Raw genomic sequence first — 22,941 nt, 5'->3', positions numbered from 1 at the left:
CGGGCTGAGGCGCGTTACCGTTTATAAATGGAACCCGAACAACAGGCAACTTTAAGCACGGCAAGTGCATTTATAACAAAAAGCGAATTTTACAAAAAGGTAAAAACGATAAATGAGGTTATTCCTCGGTCGGTTGTATTTTTCGGGAGATTAACGTCATTCCTTCCACCGGTTAGGCTACATCGGCCAACATACAGCAGAACAAGGTTAGGAAAACGATAACAATATATATATATTCTGCCGGAGTCCGGCTCTCACTTAACCCTCTGTGTCGTTTTATCCACTTTTTATTCAATCTGCGGATGGGCTGAAACCAGGGTTGCCAGGTTCGGAAGAATTTCCAGCCCAACAAGTGCTCAAAACCAGCCCAAAATCCCTGAAAACTAGCCCAATATTTTTTGGGTGTACAACAGAGGAGTTACCACATTTATCCAATAGATGCCTCCATAGTTCAAATGTAAAAATGACTGGTGGATTAATATTTTCCTTGTTTTCTGTTGTTTTGTTTTCTGTTATTCTCACGTTTCATTGGTTCATTACAGCAAATTATTTAATTGTGCCGCTTCCTATCACCACCAAGCAACAATTACTTTATGAAAGTGAGGAGACATTACTAAAGGTAGTGTGTGTAAGTTAAGAACTCTTACTGGTCGGTCGCTCTCCCCAGACACTTTCCCCATCCGTGCTGTTTCCCTCTCTCCCAGCGCAGGTCACCACGGGGCAGAAATGCGACGGCCGCATGAGGTTTAGAAGTAGCCCAAAAACCCGCCACCCGCGACCAATACATTTTCACCTGCGACACAGTTTTCAAAGTAGCCCAATTTGGATAGAAAACCGCGGATATGACAAACCTGGCTGAAACTGTGTCTCTCAAATGTTGTCTTTGAAGCGGAAAAGAGGAAACTTTCGTGTATGACGCGGAGGGTGGAAAAAAAACATAACAAAGGTTTTGAAAGGTTAAAAAATATTTTGGAAAAAAGTTTTAAAAGGTTAAAAAAATATTTTCGATTAAAAAAAAGTTTACATCATTGATGAGCACTTTATGAGGACTCTACTGTACTCTGATGTTTTTCTCTACTCTGTTTTAGGATTCTCTGTTCTCTCCTCCGCTCTCCTCTCCTTTCACTGTGTGTGGAAAAAAACTTTCGATTTTTTTTACCGAAAGGTTAAAAAAGAATCTACAAAAGTTTCTAAAAGTTGAAGAAATATTTTAGTTTTTTTTTCTAAAATAGGTTTGCATCAATGATGAGAGAACTTGATGAGGACTCTACTAAACTCTGCTTTACTCTAGTATGTTTTAGGCTTCTCTGTTCTCCTCTTCCCTATATGCTTTCCTTTCACTGTGCGTGATTTTTTTTTTTTGAAAGGTTGGAAAAAATGTTAGATGAAAAATTTGTAAAGGTTGAAAGAAAAAAAATGTCTGTGTGTGTGTGCAAAGCTTTAAGTTGTGGGTGTTCGAAGAGGAGCATCTCCAGAGCTGTAGCAGTGTGTCTAGCGCTGCTGTGTGTTCTTCTGCTGGCCGCGTTCACAGCCCTGGGAATATTATACAGTGAGTATATCTGTTTTAAAACATCACACAACGATTTATTTTGTGTGTAGTGACAGCAATTTAAAGCTATTTGATGACGATAGTTACAATGATTAATAAGTATCGTTTTTGTAATTGAGTTAATTATTAAAGTTGTATAATCATGATGATGTTCACTTCTTGGTGTTGTAGTCCATAACAAACAAAGCACTTAATCCGATTGGATTATGGTAGTTGCAGTTCTTAATTTAAAATGTAGAACTTTTGTACAAAAGTGGCCATGCTTCCCTGACCTCAGTAACAACTCAGGTTTAAAAAAACATTGTTTTTAGCTGATATAGAACAGTCTGCCACACTTTACATTAAGGTTGCATTAACTTCCGTTTACATTTTACAGTTTAAAAGTTAAACTATAGCGTATAAAAACATTCTGGGTTCTTAAAAGCTGCAGTGGAGTTACATATCATTACAGTTTAGTGGTACAAGTTATTACACAAGTGAAACTTGGCATGGAGGAGGTTGTGCTTCCCAGGGCTAAGTGGATGTTAACACTGATCTTGTTTTGTTAAGACCTTCAACTGTCCCTTTACAACACCCACTCACTCATTAACACCCCTCCCCCACACTGGGACTTCCTACACAGTGATCCCTAGACCACTAACGTTTAACACCATTTAATGACATCGAAATTCCAATGTTCCTACAATGTTGTTATTGTAGTTATTGCTATTTAGTTACCTGGTAGTTAATGTAACCTTTATGGAAAGTGTTGTTGAGTAATCTTTGTTTAAAAACGAAACTATATTGAGGAATATAACATCGTTTATGTAGTCTTACTTGCTGTTCTCTTTCCTATTAAATAAGATCAATTCAGAGAGAATGAGAGAGACCAACTACAATCCAAATACAACAATGTGACTCAACAAAGAGACCACTTACTGATCAGTTACAGTAACATGACCCACCTGAGAGACCAGCTGAACACCAATTACGCCAACCTGGCCAGAGAGAGAGACCAGTTACAGACCATGAACACTAACCTGTCCAGAGAGAGAGACCATCTTAACACCAGTAACACCATCCTGACCAGAGAGAGAGACCGGCTGAACACCATTAACACTAACCTGTCCAGAGAGAGAGACCAATGGAACACCAGTTACGCCAATTTGACCAGAGAGAGAGACCAGTTACAGACTAGTTACACCAACGTGACCAGAGAGCGAGACCAGTTACAGACCATTAACACTAACCTGACCAGAGAGAGAGACCAGCTTAACACCAGTAACACCATCCTGACCAGAGAGAGAGACCGGCTGAACACCATTAACACTAACCTGACCAGAGAGAAAGATGAACTTAAGAAAAGGCTATGCAGTAAGTTTTGTGTTGTTTTAAACATATTGTCCATTTATAACAGAGCAATGCTATCGTCACGTATTCGGCCTTACAACATCTAGTTGTGATATAAACTACAAATTAAAGTCACACATATTAAACTTTTATAACTGTGCATTAATGTTTAATGTTTTTCTATAAATGCTGGGCTAAAGAGACATTGAAATAAAGAATAATAGAATACAGTCTGAATATATATTTAATACATTTAAATGTGTTTCCACACCAAACTCAAGAAACCATTTCTTTGATTTCAAAAACTCAAAAAAAAAAATATGGGAGAGACCAAGGGATGGAGCCAAGTCAGTAGGACATGTTCTCTAACTGTTGTGTTTTCAGATGACACTTCCTGTTCTGCTGGCTGGCAGAAGATAGGCTGCAGCTGTTACAACGTCTCTGCTGAGAAGAAAAACTGGTCTGACAGCAGACAGGACTGTAGAGACAGAGGAGCAGACCTGGTGATCATAAACAGCCCAGAGGAACAGGTGAGAGAGAGAGAGAGAGAGAGAGAGAGAGAGAGAGAGAGAGAGAGAGAGAGAGAGAGAGAGAGAGAGAGAGATGGAAAGTAAAAGACTGGGAACAACATAAATGTACAGTGTAAGGTCTAATTTGATCAGGATAATAAAACTCTTCTTAATCCTCCTCCATGACAGAAATTCCTCGATAACCTCAACAAGAACGTGTGGATCGGTCTGACTGACACAGTAACAGAAGGGACCTTTATCTGGGTGGACGGAACTCCACTGACCACACCCACGTAAGAAACTACTCTACAACTGACTGAAAACAAACTATTTGTAAATGTTATACATTTCGCTATTTTTGCTTGATTGACTTTGTCTGGGGCATTAGAACCAGCAGCATCAGCCCATTAAACCCCTCCAGAAAGGCTCAACCAATCACATTAACATCAACATCAAGCTATATGAGAAATATACAGTACTAACATATACGACTCTGATACAGAATGGTTTCTTATACTGTATGACCCAAATGTGGACCTCAGTGTGTGACTGGCTGTGTGTTGTTATTTAACCCTGTAGGTACTGGTACAGCCCTCAGCCTGATAATTACCTTCACCAACCAGGCAGTGTTGAGGAGGACTGTGCTGAGATATACTACTCACCTTCTCAAGTTCCTCCTCCTAAAACATGGAATGATAACAGATGTGATTCTAAGAATTTCTGGGTCTGTGAGAGAGGGATCTAACAGATCTACTGTGGGTTTTCTACGCATGTAATTTTTTTCTATGCATTTAATTTTCCAGCTACATTATTGTCTTGTCAATAACACCTGTCATAGCTGCATGACTGAAATAACTGTGATAATGAGCTTTCACTTCCTATAGCTAACATGAAGTACATGATTTAAGAATGAGTTACATAGACTCAAACATTTTATTACTGTCTAGTTGTATTTACCACTCAGCTTGGTTTTCCTACTTAGAAAATATGTTATTTCTGAAATAAAACAGTCCTTTTATCATGTTGTCTGGACTCCTCATTGACCCTGCATTTCAGTGTGTCTCTATGACATCAGCTGTGTACCAGACCCTGCTCAGTGACTCTGGGGCAATGTTGGAAATACTGACTACCTGACTGCAAGTCATCCAGCTCTGAGGTAGCACACTGGGTGGACAGAACTCCACTGACCACAACATGAGAGAAAACTAATTTCTTCAACCTCCATAGTTTGTCACAATGTTCCGCTAATTGAAGTAATAATCTTTCATTAATAATTACATAATTAATACATAAATACACTCTAACCTGTGCTTGAATGAGTTTGCATGGTGAATTATAACAAACATATCTTCCCAGGCAGACTCGACCAATCACAATCAACACAGAGCTGTGTGGGGAATATTAGAACTCTGACTCATCATATTCAGAATGGCTTCACATACCAGGGAACAAACCCAAATAATGCCCATGGGTTTGTAATGAAAGGCTGTCAGAATGGTGATGGGTGTCCACACACTATTGGCTGTATACAGTCTATAGTATTTACATATACAGCTCTAATTGAACACATTTAGAATGGTTTCCAATACTGTATGACCCAGATGTGGAGCTCAGTGTGTAACTGTCTGGTTCTGTTTGTGTGTTGCTATTTAACCCTGTAGGTACTGGTAGGGCAACAACCCTGATAATCACACATCAGCTGGTGTTCATGAAGACTGCGCTGAGATATACCCCTCATCTTCTCATGAACCACATGTTCGTCCTCCCTGGACATGGAATGACATGAGATGTGATTTAAAAAAACGCTGGGTCTGTGAGAGAGGGATCTAGGCTAACAGTGGAGATCTACTGTGGGGTTTCCATGTATTTTGTTCTCCTACTACATTATTGTCATTTCAATAACACCTGCGTTATTGAAAGAACTGTGATTATAAGTTTTCACTTCCTATTGGCTTACAGAGATCTTGTAGTTAAAGAGGCATAAACTTCCTTCCAGTTTGAGTGAAATCAGGGATTTCACACATGCTCATGTTAATCACAATCAGCAGATTAGCAGGGACGTGTCCAATAGTTGCCAGGGGTGATGATACTAACGTGGAAAAATCGACGTTAGTATCATCAGCGTCTTCTCTCATGCTTCTCCAGTGTGGTTGTTGAACATGCCACTCAGCCTGAACTCCCGCCCCTCATATTTTAGATTGTTTTCATTGGCCAGTATTCATGCATATGGACAAGACTGTCAGCCAATAGCCGATCGCATGGTAGGGGTAGCACCAGTGGTGGCCAATCACTTTTCAGTGGGGGCCAGTGCCACCCCTGGCCACTCCCTGGACACTCCCCTGTCGCAAGCCGCAGGTTCGCCACCCCTGGTGTAAGTGTTTCAGTGGTGTTTAGTGTAAGTGTTTCAGTGTAAGTGTTTCAGTGTAAGTGTTTCAGTGTAAGTGTTTCAGTGTTTCAGTGTAAGTGTTTCAGTGTTTCAGTGTTTCAGTGTTTCAGTGTAAGTGTTTCAGTGTTTCAGTGTTTCAGTGTAAGTGTTTCAGTGTAAGTGTTTCAGTGTAAGTGTTTCAGTGTTTCAGTGTAAGTGTTTCAGTGTAAGTGTTTCAGGAAGTGTTTAGCATATGACATGAGTTCTCTATTGTTGTTTCTCACATTCACTAAAATAACTGCATGCAACTCACATCTGTATTATTATGTGACTTGATTCACTGAGCCGTGGAACAGTTGTTCCGAGGTCCGCTAATCACACCATGTCATTATCTTTCACAGGAGGCGTGGCCAATCCAACCACCCGGCATACAAAGAACATCATATCATACACGGCAGTTAACCGAAGAACTACCGATAAAAGTGTTGAACAATACAATCATGTGCAAGTATTTTACTGTTTACATTTACATTTAGTCATTTAGCAGACGCTCTTATCCAGAGCGACTTACAGTAAGTACAGGGACATTCCCCCGAGGCAAGTAGGGTGAAGTGCCTTGCCCAAGGACACAACATCATTTGTCACAGCCGGGAATCGAACCAGCGACCTTCTGATTACTAGCCCGATTCCCTAACCGCTCAGCCACCTGACTACTGTTCAAACATGTTATCTGGCTTTACTGTGCAAAGACACTGCAGTCACCGTGTCCCCAGCGCGGTCAGAGCCAAGGCAGTGGCACTGGTGGCCTACCTGACCCGAAGCAAGGATGGGTTAGGCCCATGGGGGTCCCAGTGAGGTACCCTTCTCACTCCCGTCCAGCTATCTGCCATTCACATCCATGGGGACTTTGTCAGTGACCCCCAGGGGGGAAGAGGTGCTGATCTGACACTGCACTCTGACACTGGTGCATCTCAGTCCCTCTTGCTCTGATTGGTTGAGCTGTCTGGCGACTCTTCCTGGTCTGCTCTTATTAAAGGTCTGGGGGGGAGGGGCAGTATGATCTGGTATCACCACACAGGGTGTCTTTAAAATCTAATATAGTGACTGAGGCAGTGACTGTTGGAGTGGTGCCAACGATCAGGGGCGGTTTTAGGCACGGGCGGACCGGGCAGCTGCCCGGGGCGGCACTTTTTCATGTCACGTGGGGGGCGCACAAGCATAAAATAAATAAATAAAAATCTGCGCCGCAAAGCGGTTCTCTTTTCTATCATTTCACTGTGTGGGGAATTGGCAAATTGGCGCCCCCTTCAGGCAGCTGCAGGCACCCCTGCTTGCTGAGAAGGTGCCGTGCACAGCAACTGTGTGAAAAAAGGGGAGGGGGACAGACAGCTCACCTGACTGGGTCTCCCAAATGGAACGGACAAGGGGGGGGTCCACTGTATAGTGCAATACTCTAAATTAGTGGGCTAAAGTCAGTTGCACCTCGACTTTCTTCCAAATAACGCACATTTCATTCATAATATTATAAATATAGGCCTAAAGTTCCTGCACATTTTTGTTTTTTTTATTTGTGTGAAATGGCTAATAAAAATATGTGACACAAAACGATTGTTGTCACCAAGGTGAATTGGTTTAGTCTTGACGTCTGGTCGTGAGTGACAGTGTTGGGGGGATGGGAAATCTGTTGACTGTTGAGTGCCAAAGAAGATGGACAGGAAAAGGTCAAGTAAGCCATCAGGTGCCCAATTTCGAAAAAAAAGAAAAGAAGAAGAGGAGAAACGAGAAAAAGATAAAGGTATGCAAATATGTCTCAGTATGATTATTACGGTATCCATGTCATGAATGAAGGGCTAATGTTAATTGGTGGGTATAGGCTAACTCTTACGTTTGTTAGCCTTTTTGCTATGATGCTTGCTATGCAACAACAATATTTCGGTTTTAACTCAACAAACACGAGATAACATTTCACCATAATAGTGTGCTTTGCAACAAAACTGTTACAAGTTCAGTTATTATTTATTTTCATTATTTAGGTTAGGCCCAGTAATTAGCCAACGGAATTTTCAAATCTGTGGGTAGTTTCAAAGACGAACATTTGCTATTTGCTACAACTATATTTCGTGACAAAGTATAGTTAAACGTCATAACTAAAAGTGTTCCTCCCTAAAAGTTATATTAATATAGCATGTAATAACAGACATTTAGCGTGTAAAGGCATGTTTATGTAACCCTCCTATTATGTTTGGTGTCAATTTGACCCCAGGCTGTTTTAGCTGTAGGCCACAAGCCTTTTATCAGGCTATGATATTATGAAATATCATCAATACATTTACATTTAGCAGACGCTCTTATCCAGAGCGACTTACAGTAAGTACAGGGACATTCCCCCCGAGACAAGTAGGGTGAAGTGCCTTGCCCAAGGACACAACGTAATTTTGCACAGCCGGGAATCGAACCAACAACCTTCTGATTAATAGCCCGACTCCCTAACCGCATCATAACCATCCCCCCAAACAACGAAGACCATAACAGTATAATGTCTGCTGGAATGTAAAAGAATGTTCGTTGTTAAATAATAATTGTTTTCTTTGACAAAAAAGTTAAATGCACATTTAGGCTATTTAATTATTACACTTCAGCCTTCAGCCAAGTGTTTCATTATGTTTGCTGGACAGGTCCTGATTGTAGTGTGTGTGTGTGTGTGTGTGTGTATGTGTGTGTGTGTGTGGTGGGTGTGTGAGTGTTACTTTAACATCTGGTTTCAACTTGCAACAGAGTAAAGTTACACAGGTTTTAAAATTGCCTTAACACACACGCACAACCCTCCCCCTTGCCACCACACCACCATTACAACACAATTATCTTCCAATTGAAAAATACTGGTACTTCACTTGGTACTTCACTCCCTCTCCTCCCCCTCCCTCCCTCCCCCACCCTCCCTCCCCCTCCCACCAGTCATTCTGGCAATGTTAATCCCACAGGGGGTCACAGCCTGCAGTCTGGGATGATGGAGCCTTGGAGGTGGAGACTAAGCCAAAAGAAGAACTACACACACTACGTAGTGATGCTGATCATGCCAAAGGGAAGTTGTTGGCAAACAATCACTGAAATAGAGGGAAATGCAAACAAACGATTGAAACCAATGCGGAACATTCATAGGTTATTGAAAAAATAAAACCTGCCCAGCTTAAACAAGCACACCGATTAATACATGTAAGTTAGGTCACACGTGAACACATTTACATGTGTTCACTTGGCAGACACTTACCCAATAGTGCACATCAGAAGTGCAGCACACAATCAAGTACCAGATGATCACTGTTACTGTAACAGCTAACAGTGTTAGTGATTCGTGCCAAGGAATGGTCTGTATTTTACAAGACACAGTGCCAAAGCAGCATCATCTCAATAGAGGTATGGCAATGATGCACATAAATACTGTACACACTCTCTGCTCTCTGCAGGTCAAGCATACGTCCCTCCAATGGCTGAATTCCTCTCCTGTAGGAGGAACGTCCTCTGCAGTGGGAGGTCTTAATTACCAGGTCCTCTAGTGAGTTTTTCTGGAAGTTTTTCCTTGTCTTCCTTGAGGGTTGAGGTTGGTTGAGAGGGGCGGTTCTATGGGCGTATGTGAAGCCCTCTGTGACACTGCTTGTAAAAAGGTTTATACAAATACATTTAGATTTATTTATTTTTATGTGGAAGCTTGCACTGTAACGTGTCTGTGTCCATTGTTTGAGTGTGTTCCTCTCGCAGAGCTTCCTAAAAATGAAAGTTCCTCGTGAGGGGACATTTAATATCCCCACGAACGTGCAGCGCCTCTCAGATCTGGACGCAGAGCAGAGAGAGGGGTCAGAATAGACCCGGTCATGGAGATGAGCGGAGACGTCTGTTACGAGAACGTGAACTTCACGTCAGAGAGCAGCGAAGACAGAGGACTGAAGACGGAGAAAGTTCCGGATCTCGACAAGGAAGAGACATGTCTTAATTCTTACGTTGACAGAAAGCCAAAAGAACTTCAACAACAGAATGCCGAACCCAGCAAAGTCACAGAACCCACAACCCCTCCCTCCCTCCAGAGGGAGGGAGGGAGGGGGAGGGGGATGGCCGAATACTTAAACCAGAGGGTCGTTGAGGATGGCGGGAGACAGAAAGATGGAGAGATGCAGAATGGTGAGATGTCCCCCAAGCCTGCCTGGAGTCCATTCACCTGGACTTCAGTCGACTAGGGAAAACTAGTATAAAACGACTGACTTAATTTGCCTCCCGTGATTTATAGAATTGTTACATCCGATTGAAGTTGTATTTAGTAATGGAATTTCCAGTGAATTAACTGGATTTTCCAAAAATGTTGTAGTATGTACGGGGAACTCCAGTTTGTACAGACACACACACAGGTGCTTGCACACACACAGTAAAGTAATTACTGGCAAGGACTGCTAATATAAATATGTATCTTTCATTTCACGGTATTGTGAATCCCAGGTGTGTCAGACAGTAATATGGTCGGAATCACTGTTTCTCTAGAACCCTTCCATACATCCCCTTGTACCAAACTGGTACAATGGATAAATATTTGTGCTGATTAACCACAAATGCCAGTTCCCTAACACATCTCATGATGTAATGTTGTGTTTAACACATCTCATGGTGTAATGTTGTGTTTGTCCTGCAGGGATCAGACTGTGCAGGATCGTAGCAGTGAGCTTTGGGCTGCTGTGTGTCCTACAAGTCACTCTCAACATCTCCCTACGCTTGGCTGGTAAGTGCTGTCTGTGTGTGTGTGTGTGTCTATTATAGTGAGAGAGTGCGTGCTTGCAGTTCTTAATTTAAAATGTAGAACTTTTGTACAAAAGTGTCCATGCTTCCCTGACCTCAGTAAAAACTCAGGTTTAAAAAAACTTTTTAACTGATATAGAACAGTCTGCCACACTTTACATTAAGGTTGCATTCACTTCCGTTTACATTTTACAGTTTAAAAGTTAAACTATAGCGTATAAAAACATTCTGGGTTCTTAAAAGCTGCAGTGGAGTTACATATCATTACAGTTTAGTGGTACAAGTTATTACACAGGTGAAACTTGGCATGGAGGAGGTTGTGCTTCCCAGGGCTAAGTGGATGTTAACACTGATCTTGTTTTGTTAAGACCTTCAACTGTCCCTTTACAACACCCACTCACCCATTAACACCCCTCCCCCACACTGGGACTTCCTACACAGTGATCCCTAGACCACTAACGTTTAACACCATTTAATGACATCGAAATTCCAATGTTCCTACAATGTTCTTACTGTAGTTATTGCTATTTAGTTACCTGGTAGTTAATGTAACCTTTATGGAAAGTGTTGTTGAGTAATCTTTAAAAAAAAAACTAAACTATATTGATGAATATAACATTGTCTATTTAGTCTTACTTGCTGTTCTCTTTCCTATTAAATAAGATCAATTCAGAGAGAATGAGAGAGACCAACTACAATCCAAATACAACAATGTGACTCAACAAAGAGACCACTTACTGATCAGTTACAGTAACATGACCCACCTGAGAGACCAGCTGAACACCAATTACGCCAACCTGGCCAGAGAGAGAGACCAGTTACAGACCATGAACACTAACCTGTCCAGAGAGAGACACCAATGGAACACCAGTTACGCCAATTTGACCAGAGAGAGAGACCAGTTACAGACTAGTTACACCAACGTGACCAGAGAGCGAGACCAGTTACAGACCACTAACACTAACCTGACCAGAGAGAGAGACCAGCTTAACACCAGTAACACCATCCTGACCAGAGAGAGAGATGAACTTAAGAAAAGGCTATGCAGTAAGTTTTGTGTTGTTTTAAACATATTGTCCATTTATAACAGAGCAATGCTATCGTCACGTATTCAGCCTTACAACATCTAGTTGTGATATAAACTACAAATTAAAGTCACACATATTAAACTTTTATAACTGTGCATTAATGTATAATGTTTTTCTATAAATGCTGGGCTAAAGAGAAATTGAAATAAAGAATAATATAATACAGTCTGAATATATATTTAATACATTTAAATGTGTTTCCACACCAAACTCAAGAAACCATTTCTTTGATTTCAAAAACTCGACAAAATAAAATGCGCTAAAATGAAGGGGTCCGAAAACGTAGCTACATCACAGACATGCTGACGATGCAGGTGCAGTGAGCACTCTGCTGGTCTCTCTCTCGAATACGTGGGAGAGACCAAGGGATGGAGCCAAGTCAGTAGGACATGTTCTCTAACTGTTGTGTTTTCAGATGACACTTCCTTTTCTGCTGGCTGGCAGAAGATAGGCTGCAGCTGTTACTACGTCTCTACTGTGATGAAAACCTGGACTGACAGCAGACAGGACTGTATAGGGAGAGGAGCAGACCTGGTGATCATAAACAGCCTAGAGGAACAGGTGAGAGATGGAGAGGGAGAGAGGGAGAGGGGGAGAGGACTGGGAACAACATAAATGTACAGGGTAAGGTCTAATTTGATACCAATTTGAATAAAACTCTTCTTAATCCTCCTCCATGACAGAAATTCCTCGATAACCTCAACAAGACAGTGTGGATCGGTCTGACTGACACAGTAACAGAAGGGAACTTTATCTGGGTGGACGGAACTCCACTGACCACACCCACGTAAGAAACTACTCTACAACTGACTGAAAAAAAACTATTTGTAAATGTTATACATTTCGCTATTTTTGCTTAATTGACTTTGTCTGGGGCATTAGAACCAGCAGCATCAGCCCATTAACCCTTTGACGCGTACGAACACACCGGTGTGTTGAGAACTGGCTGGTCCCTGAAGCGTACCAACACACCGGTGTGTTGGAACGCGTCCTTTAGAACGTCCAATTTTGTTCAAAAACGTCACAATAGAGAGTTCAACATTAGCCTACATATATATTATAAACATGTGTTTACCTTTCCTTTACAAGTTAACCTTATCCATATGAAAACGTTCAGACAATTTAGTTTAGCTAATGTGAGCTAACAGCTAACCAAAAAATAACTCACGCTTCACTCACTGCACCTAATAAACCATGATATTATTCGTTTTCCTTGACTTGGATATCACTTTCAACACATTTTACTATTGTATAACCTACCAGAGATCGAAATAATATACATACACTGTATATTTGGAGAAAGTTTACCTTTATTATCTATATGAAATCGTTCAGACTATTTAGTTTAGCTAATGTTAGCTAACAGCTAACCAAAAATAACTCACGCTAGTAAATGTGTTGAAAGTTTCAACACATTTTACTATTGTATAACCAACCAGAGATCGAAATAATAGATATACATTCACAAATATGCATCCAAAACATCCGACAAGCGTCTGTCTTTCGTCTCGTTTTGAGCTACTAGAGGCCATCTTTGATTTTTTTGTGTTCCCGGCAACAGATGTGACCCTTGATGATGTACCACTTGACCCCGTACACCTCAGTATTTTCTCGTGAGAAGAGTAGGTTATCTCGTTGACCCTTTGACACCCACAATGCATTGAGTACTGATCAAAACAAAAAAACATGGCAGCCTACATTATCGGTATTAGCCAAGTTAGCTTGTCGACAGCTACACTACGATAATATATCATATCCATTCACTGTGGATTCACTTGTGTGAATATTTGAAAATCGGAACAGTAATGACAGTACTAAGTTATTTTAATAAATATTTTAGTAAGTTAAAAAACCCACACAAACACGTTTCTTAATTTTTACCACAGTATCCCTTTACTCATTTCAGGTACATGTCCAGGAAAGGGTACAATCTCGTCATTTTCACGTTACATATCAAGGAATATCATTACCACAAACATTCAGCACACAGCTATAAAAAATATATACAAATTATTTAAAACCTTGATGCTGTGTAGGGGTAGGCAAGGCTTCCGTCAACATATCGGCAAAAAGGTACAGCATGTTTGAGTTGTGTGATGTACTGGCTATATTTAGGACATGATCCATTACACAGGATCCACTATGGACATCCAGGATCATGAAGGGCTTGGGATTTCTGGGTCTGTTGTCATGATAAGTCAACTGGCATTTATTGTCATCATATACTTACAGTACACAATGAAATGAAACAACATTCTTCCAGGACCTAGACAATTACAACAACTACGTAGAATTAGGTAAAAAAAGATTGGTCCAACAAGACAAGATCCAATTTGTGACAAATGCCTCAAGACACCAATAAGTGGGGATACTCTGAATGTAAACAAGTAAGCTAGTGCAAGGGAAACTGTGAATGTAAACATAACCTACTAAAATCATATGTGGACATCAGTTATTGAGGTAGCAGCCATATGCAAAAAAGTGGAGTGGAGTGGAGTGATGATGTACAGGAGCCTGGGGGTGCATGTTTGTACACAATGCGTGTGGCTTTGGGGATGCAGCGTTTGTGTTTGTGAGGGAAGAGAGATCCTGACTATCTTCTCAGCTGTCCTCACTGTCCTCTGCAGGCCGTGGTGCAGCTCCTCGGGATGCTCTCTATAGTCCCTCTATGCAATGTGGTGAGGATGTGGGATGGGCTGTCAGCCTTTGCAAAAAATAAACATGCTGCTGGTACATCAAGGAATTAGGTGTTCGACGGTCTCGTTGATGTTCAGCAAGGAATGGTCACTTTGTGCTGACCGTACTTGCCCGAAACCTGAGAGAAGGCCATGTACTATACATGGACAGTTTGTACAGCAGTGCTGTCATTTTCTGTCTCTTGGAACGGGGCCTGTGCGGGCCAACATTCACCTGTAAAATTAGAAAGGGAGATGTTCAATATATAGAAAACGGTCAACAGCAGGCAATCAAGTGGTATGACAAGAGGTGTGTTCATTACCCTATGAAACATTACAGTCATACATTGCCGTCTTGTCATTTCAATAGGTTGTTAGATTGAATAAGCATAAATTCTGGTTTATTCTACATGTCGTCCATCAACTAGGCCTAGCCCAGATTTTCCAAACAAATTACACTTGCCTCTCATTTTTGCTTGAACTGTGGCCTGACAATACATGAGGAATACATTTTCTATCAACACGGAAATTAATGACAGTAGATGGTAGCAAGAGATCACAAAACATAGCCATCAATATAGAATGGATGTCTGAATTATTGTGTTTGCTTTAATTTGACTAAACATGGCAAGTTAGTAATCGCTAGTTACCTGAATAATACCCTTTACTACGAGCTAGCTAGAAAAAACATCAGATAGTGGAAAACAACCACAGGTCATGCTTTCGTCTCAATATCATGCCACAGGTATGTGTATATTTTGTGGGTATAAATAATCTACTCACCAGAAAGGTTTCCCAGATAAATTGAAGCCAACCAAAAAGGTTTGAAGGTATCCAAGCAGCATGAGCTTGCTTGATCGCCTTTCGTCGAGGTGTCTGGGAGTCATGTTACAGTCTCGCCTATAGGTCAATTTGGTTGACGATCAACAGTTGTTGCTAATTTACTTGGCTATGTTACGTAGTTTGTGTAGTAGGATTATAACAAAGTAATGCAAGTGCATCTAGTCAGTCTAGCGTATTACTAGGATTGTAATGTATCGTTTTGTTTTCGTTTAGCTGGCTTCCATCCAGTAACTTATTTTGTGAACACGGGCTGCGTTGCCAACTCAGAAGGTTTACGAGATGGAAGCCAGCTAGAGAAAACAAAACGATGCATAGCAATCAAATTAGACTGACTGGATGTATCCGAATTATTTTATATTCGTTATAATCCGACTACACAAACAACGTAACATAGCCTAGTAAATTAGCAACAGCTAACTTGTTGATTGACTCTTTACTACACTACGAGCTAGCTAGTTTGGCAAAAACATCACCTCGTGAAATACAACAGTTCATGCTTTCATCTCAGTACTGTATCGTGCAAAATATATGGGTGGTATAATTTGAGTTATACAAATACTTCAGTCACCAGAATAATAGCCAAAATATCTACTTTGAAGGTTTCCGCCAGTCCCCTGAAGCGGAAGAAATACGTAACGAGAAGGTGGATAAACAAAACAACCAATGAATGGAGTATTCGTCACTAATACGGGGTGCAAACTAGGTCAATGGAAAATGCGAACCGAGAAATACTGAAATTGTATAACAATTCAATTTTAATGCGTCATAATCAATTTCTGGAACGTTGAGATTGATCCAAACTCACGCGCATAAAAAACTCACTCTGGGGGACCAGTCAAGGAATTTAGAACCTACGTGTGAAAGGGTTAAACCCCTCCAGAAAGGCTCAACCAATCACATTAACATCAACATCAAGCTATATGAGAAATATACAGTACTAACATATACAACTCTGATACAGAATGGTTTCTTATACTGTATGACCCAGATGTGGACCTCAGTGTGTGACTGGCTGTGTGTTGTTATTTAACCCTGTAGGTACTGGTACAGCCCTCAGCCTGATAATTACCTTCACCAACCAGGCAGTGTTGATGAGGACTGTGTTGAGATATTATACACATCTCCTCGATATCCAAATCTTCTTCCTCCCACAACATGGAATGATAACGTATGTGATGTTAATCATTTATGGGTCTGTGAGAGAGGGATCTAACAACTGTGGGTTTTCTATGCATAATTAATTTTTCTATGCATTACATTTTCTAGCTACATTATTTTCTTGTCAATAACACCTGTCATAGCTGCATGATTGAAATAACTGTGACAATGAGCTTTCACTTCCTATTGGCTAATATAGGAAATTATGTAATAATGAGTTACATAGGCTTAATCTTCATATAGCTACCTAGAAACATTTCTATTAGTTAGTTGAGTTTATTATCTACCACACAGCTTGGTTTTCTTATAAGTTATTTCTGAAATAAAAGTCCTTTGGTCATGTTGTCTGGACTCCTCATTGACCCTGCATTTCAGTGTGTCTCTATGACATCAGCCGTGGCTCTGGGGCAGTGTGGGAAATACTGACTACCTGACTGTAAGTCGTCGTCAACGACGACTAACGCTGAGGTTACGTCACAAAGTCTGTGACCGGTCATTGAGGTCGAATAGAAGACATTTAAAAGTAAAGTAAAAATAAACAGTCTGATGGAGTCTGGTGGCTGAGCGGTTAAGGAATCGGGCTAGTAATCTGAAGGTTGCCAGTTCGATTCCCGGCCGTGCGAAATGACGTTGTGTCCTTGGGCAAGGCACTTCACCCTACTTGCCTCGGGGGGAATGTCCCTGTACTCACTGTAAGTCGCTCTGGATAAGAGCGTCTGCTAAATGACTAAATGTAAATAAAAATACAATGTTACGTTTAATTCTTAATTCTTGCATTGGACTGCTAACCTGTTTATAGAAAATGTACTTGTTTGCTTCGTACAGGTGTCATTGTAGCTCACCTGATACAGTGCAAACGTACCCGCCCTTTCTTGGTAGATAAGGGTCAGTCTATGGGAGAGGTAACCTGAGTTTGATGCCTATTTCAGCAGTGCAATAATGTCTTCTAAATACTGTTTCCACCAGTTGTTTGTCTTTAAGTTTATGTGTTTTGTACTTTTTCTGGTTAACATTCTTTGTTTTGAAAATATCTTTTGGAACAAACAACATTTTAATAAAGAGGAATCATTTGTCCTGAGGCTCTGGTACTTTCTGTGGTCTTCAACACCTCATCTTGTTACATTAACCAGAACCACAATCAAACTTTTACACACACGTTTAATACCTAACCATAATCATGCAAGTGCAGCAATCAAACCCTAAACACACAAGTTTAATACTTAACCATAATCACATAAGTTCAATACTTATCCATAACTGTAAGTTTAATGACTAACACTCAAATATTTTTTCACCAGTTTCACAGAAGAGTGAATGAGACTTCCACTAAAAGTAGTTCGTAGTGTCGGTCCCAGTCAACTGTACCAGAATAATATGAACTAAACAGCCAGGTACCTCAGTCTATTTGCTGGTGGAACACAATCCACAACAGACAATCTCTCAGAAGTTAGGTTGACATTGTCTTCCTGTTCCCACCTCATTTTACCCCACCCCCTCTATTACCCACAACCCCCTGCTTCAACCCATCATAACCACACACACTCTCTACAGCTCTCCTGACGGTCACTGATGGGTGTCACCATTAGGCATCAAAGTCGAGAGAAAGGGGAAGTTAAGAGCAGAGACGTATGGAGAGCAGAGTAGCTGGTTAACTGTAGAACAGAGTAGAGATGTTTATATATATATATATATTATATATAGACGTAGATAATCGTAAGGAGAACCAGAGCAGTCCAGTACTGTAGCAGAGCTACTTGGAACATAGTGTGGTTGTGGACTGTAGGACCGTGGGCTGTAAATCAGGTGAATGGAATATCATTTTGTGGAGATTTAACCTGGTCAAGACAGAGTGAGGAGGTTGAGCAGTGTGGTTCTGTGGACAGCAAAGGATTATGGGGAAGAAGGAGGAGAACTTGTATGCCAATGTCAAGGGTGTGTCGCGCAAGCAGGGTCAACGCAGCCCAGACAACGGTATTGTGCAACACACACATACATACACACACACATACATTCATACACACACACATTCATACATACATACATACATACAAACACACACACAATACAAGCATATGTGTTTGTGGCATCAATGCGTATTTCTCATTTTTAGGTTTTCTAGTAACTACTTTCTGAGTTTCCTTCCTTCCTTGTTGACACTCCAGCCCGACCATGAGGTCCCCTACACAAATGTTGGGAATCACAATTACACATCAGATCGCAGATTTTCCAAGGAAAGAAGGAAGGAAAGTTGTGTATGGGTCACTAGATGCGCTACTGTAGTTGAATTGTCTGAAAAGGCAGGCTCACTCTCACCCACAGTTTCCTGTGATGCTGTTTCTGGGTTTCAGGCCTCGTGTGGTCGAGACTCACAGACAGACACATGGCAGGTGGGACATTTCTAATGAAACCGACACACACAGACAGAAACACAACTCGCGTTCACACAGGATTGCGTGCGTACACGCACACAATCCCCATCGGCCCCCAACCGCAGGCAAGTAGGGTGAAGTGCCTTGCCCAAGGACACAACGTCATTTTGCACGGCCGGGAATCGAACCGGCAACCTCCTGATTGGTAGCCCAATTCCCTAACCACTCAGCCATCTGACCCCAAATGGAGCTTTTGTCTCATTGTTGGCCGTGTTCCTGTATGTTTAGTGATGCTTTCTCAGTCAGTTTGCGCTCATTGGCTATTGTGGGTCTCTGCTCAAAATTCCAAGCTGTTCCTTTCCCACTGTAGGATTTCAAGTCATAAATATCAAACATGTAGGGTTAGATATACATGCAGGCAACACGAGCATGCTTTTTTTTTAAACACTGTGTCCACAGTTTCAGAGAGGAGAACCTATAAAGCTGCAGCAGTGTGTCTGGGGCTGCTGTGTGCTCTCCTGCTGGCTGGGGTCATAGGAGTGGGACTCTCCCGTAAGCTTCTCTTGAACAATTTTCACACAATCTTAGGATGTAACATAATTCTTATATTATGGTAATATACCACCTCTGTGAAAAAAACGAAAACTTATATTTTAGATCTAACCAGAGTGACTGTGGTGGAGAGAGACCAGCACCAAAGTAAGTATGATAACCTGACCAGAGAGAGAGACCAACTCCAGGCCAAGAGTGATAACCTGACCAGAGAGAGAAACAAGCTCCAGATGAAGTATGACAGCCTGATCAAAGAGAGAGACCATCTCCAGAGTAAGTATATTAATTTGCCCAGAGAGAGACCAGCCAATGACCAATTTTAAGACCTCAATGACAGAGAGAGATAGAGAGACACCATAGAAGGTCTTGTGGTCAATAAGATGCAACACTTGTATGCTCTGGTTGTATTGTTGTATTTCATGGTGGTCTGGTAATGTCTATACATTATACATGATATGCTTTAATGTACCCATAGAAAAATGTGTTCTTATTTTTGTTGTTGTGTGTCTACGTTGCTTTATAAGTAAATTGTACTGTCTAAGTGCATAGAGTTGCACAGACTTGGTGTGGAAGGTTGAGCTGTCAACATCTGGGGGGTCAGATGGCTGAGCGGTTAGGGAGTCGGGCTATTAATCAGAAGGTTGCTGGTTCGATTCCCGGCCGTGAAAATTACGTTGCGTCCTTGGGCAAGGCACTTCACCCTGCTTGCCTCGGGGGTAATGTCCCTGTACTTACTGTAAGTCGCTCTGGATAAGAGCGTCTGCTAAATGTAAATGTAACATCTGTCAGGTTGCTGGTCTGACAACGTTGGAACTAGTGCTTCCCATGACATCTGCCTCCCATGATGGACCACATAAAGTTCCCTGGTCACTTCCTGTCCGTCTGCCTGGCTGTCCTGTGATGCCCCTGGGCACTTCCTGTCCGTCTGCCTGGCTGTCCTGTGATACCCCTGGTCACTTCCTGTCCGTCTGCCTGGCTGTCCTGTGATGCCCCTGGTCACTTCCTGTCCATCTGCCTGGCTGTCCTGTGATGCCTCTGGTCACTTCCTGTCCGTCTGCCTGGCTGTCCTGTGATGCCCCTGGTCACTTCCTGTCCATCTGCCTGGCTGTCCTGTGATGCCCCATGTCACTTCCTGTCTGCCTGGCTGTCCTGTGATTCCCCATGTCACTTCCTGTCTGCCTGGCTGTCCTGTGATGCTGTGCTGGTTCTACTCAGCCATGTGGCTAACAATGCTCAAACTGACATGTGCCAAATCACTGATTTTGAACTCTGGATATCTGTTTTTCAATGAACTGCTATTATTGTACTGTATTCTTAATGCATGGCAATGTTCAGCCTGTGGTCCACACCTCTTTGTGTCACTGATCGTCAATGAAGGAGGGGATCCCTCACTGAATTTCTCCTTCCAAGGTTTCTTCCTTTTTTCCTTTGAGTTTTTCTGGAGTGTTTCCTTGTCTTGAGGGTTTAGGTTGGTTTAGGTGCAGTTCTATGGGCGTATGTGAAGCCCCATGTGACATTGCTTGTAAAAAGGTTCCAACAAATAAAATGTGATTTGATTGAGATTTTTTTTCTTTATATACAATTTGATTAAAGTGACATGCATAACAACTGGCACACTGTGGTGTTAACATACTGTTTATACTACAGTAGACCAGAGAAGCATAGATAGAGTAGTACAATACAAAACAACAGAATCATATAATAAAGAAACGTCAGTGTATATTCAGTAGCAAGTTGTTATTGTGTAGTGAAACATGCTCAATACAAAGGCCTCCCTAAAGATAGAGGGAGGAGGTTTGGCTGCAGCTGGTAAAAACAAAGTTCTGTAACTGGTGTTTCTTCAAACAGAACTAATTTGCTGTCCTGATGGTTGGAAGAAGTTGAACTGCAGCTGTTACTACGTCTCCACTGAGATGAAAACCTGGTCTGACAGCAGACAGGACTGTAGAGACCGAGAAGCAGACCTGGTGGTCATAAACAGCCCAGAGGAACAGGTGAGAGATGGAGAGAGGAAGCAGATTGACTTCAACAAAGGTCAAGACAGTATTGACAGTAGGTACAACATCAAGAGACCAATCTCTAACTTCACCGTAAACCCTTCTCCATGACAGGTATTCCTGAATAATCTCACCAAGACAGTGTGGATCGGTCTGACTGACACAGTAACAGAAGGGACTTTTATCTGGGTGGACGGAACTCCACTGACCACAGAGTAAGAGAACTACACTTTCTGTAGTCTCCTGACTCAAAACAAACCATTAGTAAATATTATACATTTTGATATTGTTGCTTGACTGACTTTGTCTGGGGCATTAGAACCAGCAGCATCGCCCTATTAAATCCCTCCAGACGGACTCAGCCAATCACATTAACATCAAGCTATATGACAAATATACAGTACTAACATATACAACTCTGATACAGAATAGTTTCTCGTACTGTATGACCCAGATGTGGACGTCAGTGTGTGACTGGCTGTGTGTTGTTATTTAACCCTGTAGGTACTGGTACGGCTCTCAGCCTGATAATTACCTTCACCAACCAGGCAGTGTTGATGAGGACTGTGCTGAGATATACTACTCACCTTCTCAAGTTCCTCCTCCTAAAACATGGAATGATAACAGATGTTATTCTAATAATTTCTGGGTCTGTGAGAGAGGGATCTAACAGATCTACTGTGGGTTTTCTACGCATGTAATTTTTTTCTATGCATTTAATTTTCCAGCTACATTATTGTCTTGTCAATAACACCTGTCATAGCTGCATGACTGAAATAACTGTGATAATGAGCTTTCACTTCCTATAGCTAACATGAAGTACATGATTTAAGAATGAGTTACATAGACTCAAACATTTTATTACTGTCTAGTTGTATTTACCACTCAGCTTGGTTTTCCTACTTAGAAAATATGTTATTTCTGAAATAAAACAGTCCTTTTATCATGTTGTCTGGACTCCTCATTGACCCTGCATTTCAGTGTGTCTCTATGACATCAGCTGTGTACCAGACCCTGCTCAGTGACTCTGGGGCAATGTTGGAAATACTGACTACCTGACTGCAAGTCATCCAGCTCTGAGGTAGCACACTGGGTGGACAGAACTCCACTGACCACAACATGAGAGAAAACTAATTTCTTCAACCTCCATAGTTTGTCACAATGTTCCGCTAATTGAAGTAATAATCTTTCATTAATAATTACATAATTAATACATAAATACACTCTAACCTGTGCTTGAATGAGTTTGCATGGTGAATTATAACAAACATATCTTCCCAGGCAGACTCGACCAATCACAATCAACACAGAGCTGTGTGGGGAATATTAGAACTCTGACTCATCATATTCAGAATGGCTTCACATACCAGGGAACAAACCCAAATAATGCCCATGGGTTTGTAATGAAAGGCTGTCAGAATGGTGATGGGTGTCCACACACTATTGGCTGTATACAGTCTATAGTATTTACATATACAGCTCTAATTGAACACATTTAGAATGGTTTCCAATACTGTATGACCCAGATGTGGAGCTCAGTGTGTGACTGTCTGGTTCTGTTTGTGTGTTGCTATTTAACCCTGTAGGTACTGGTAGGGCAAGAACCCTGATAATCACACATCAGCTGGTGTTCATGAAGACTGCGCTGAGATATACCCCTCATCTTCTCATGAACCACATGTTCGTCCTCCCTGGACATGGAATGACATGAGATGTGATTAAAAAAAA

At 41.5% G+C, this 22,941-nt stretch overlaps 1 protein-coding gene across 7 annotated transcripts in view; it reads left to right on the top strand.

Annotated features, from left to right (window-relative positions):
• The window catches only part of LOC134034352 (C-type lectin domain family 4 member M-like), a 23,318-nt gene extending 1,155 nt beyond the window's left edge, over positions 1-22,163 (top strand). The window contains exons 1-6 of one of the 7 annotated variants that reach the window (XM_062478869.1): positions 17,994-18,266; positions 19,124-19,216; positions 19,322-19,489; positions 21,065-21,210; positions 21,328-21,428; positions 21,718-22,163. In XM_062478869.1, the coding sequence (XP_062334853.1) occupies positions 18,188-18,266; positions 19,124-19,216; positions 19,322-19,489; positions 21,065-21,210; positions 21,328-21,428; positions 21,718-21,883 (753 nt within the window). In that variant the 5' untranslated portion in view covers positions 17,994-18,187 and the 3' untranslated portion in view covers positions 21,884-22,163. Of the gene's footprint in view, positions 1-1,438; positions 1,550-2,392; positions 2,903-3,262; positions 3,409-3,576; positions 3,681-3,966; positions 4,413-11,195; positions 11,579-12,034; positions 12,181-12,302; positions 12,407-16,175; positions 17,374-17,993; positions 18,267-18,638; positions 18,683-18,866; positions 19,217-19,321; positions 19,490-21,064; positions 21,211-21,327; positions 21,429-21,717 lie in introns of those variants that run through there. The other 6 variants (XM_062478872.1, XM_062478867.1, XM_062478865.1 and 3 more) reach the window with 6 other exon arrangements.
• Positions 22,164-22,941: the final 778 nt, after the last annotated feature.

Source organism: Osmerus eperlanus, chromosome 14 (assembly GCF_963692335.1).
Source record: "Osmerus eperlanus chromosome 14, fOsmEpe2.1, whole genome shotgun sequence".
Lineage (NCBI taxonomy): Eukaryota > Metazoa > Chordata > Actinopteri > Osmeriformes > Osmeridae > Osmerus > Osmerus eperlanus.
This window is presented reverse-complemented; position numbering and strand designations above follow the sequence as displayed.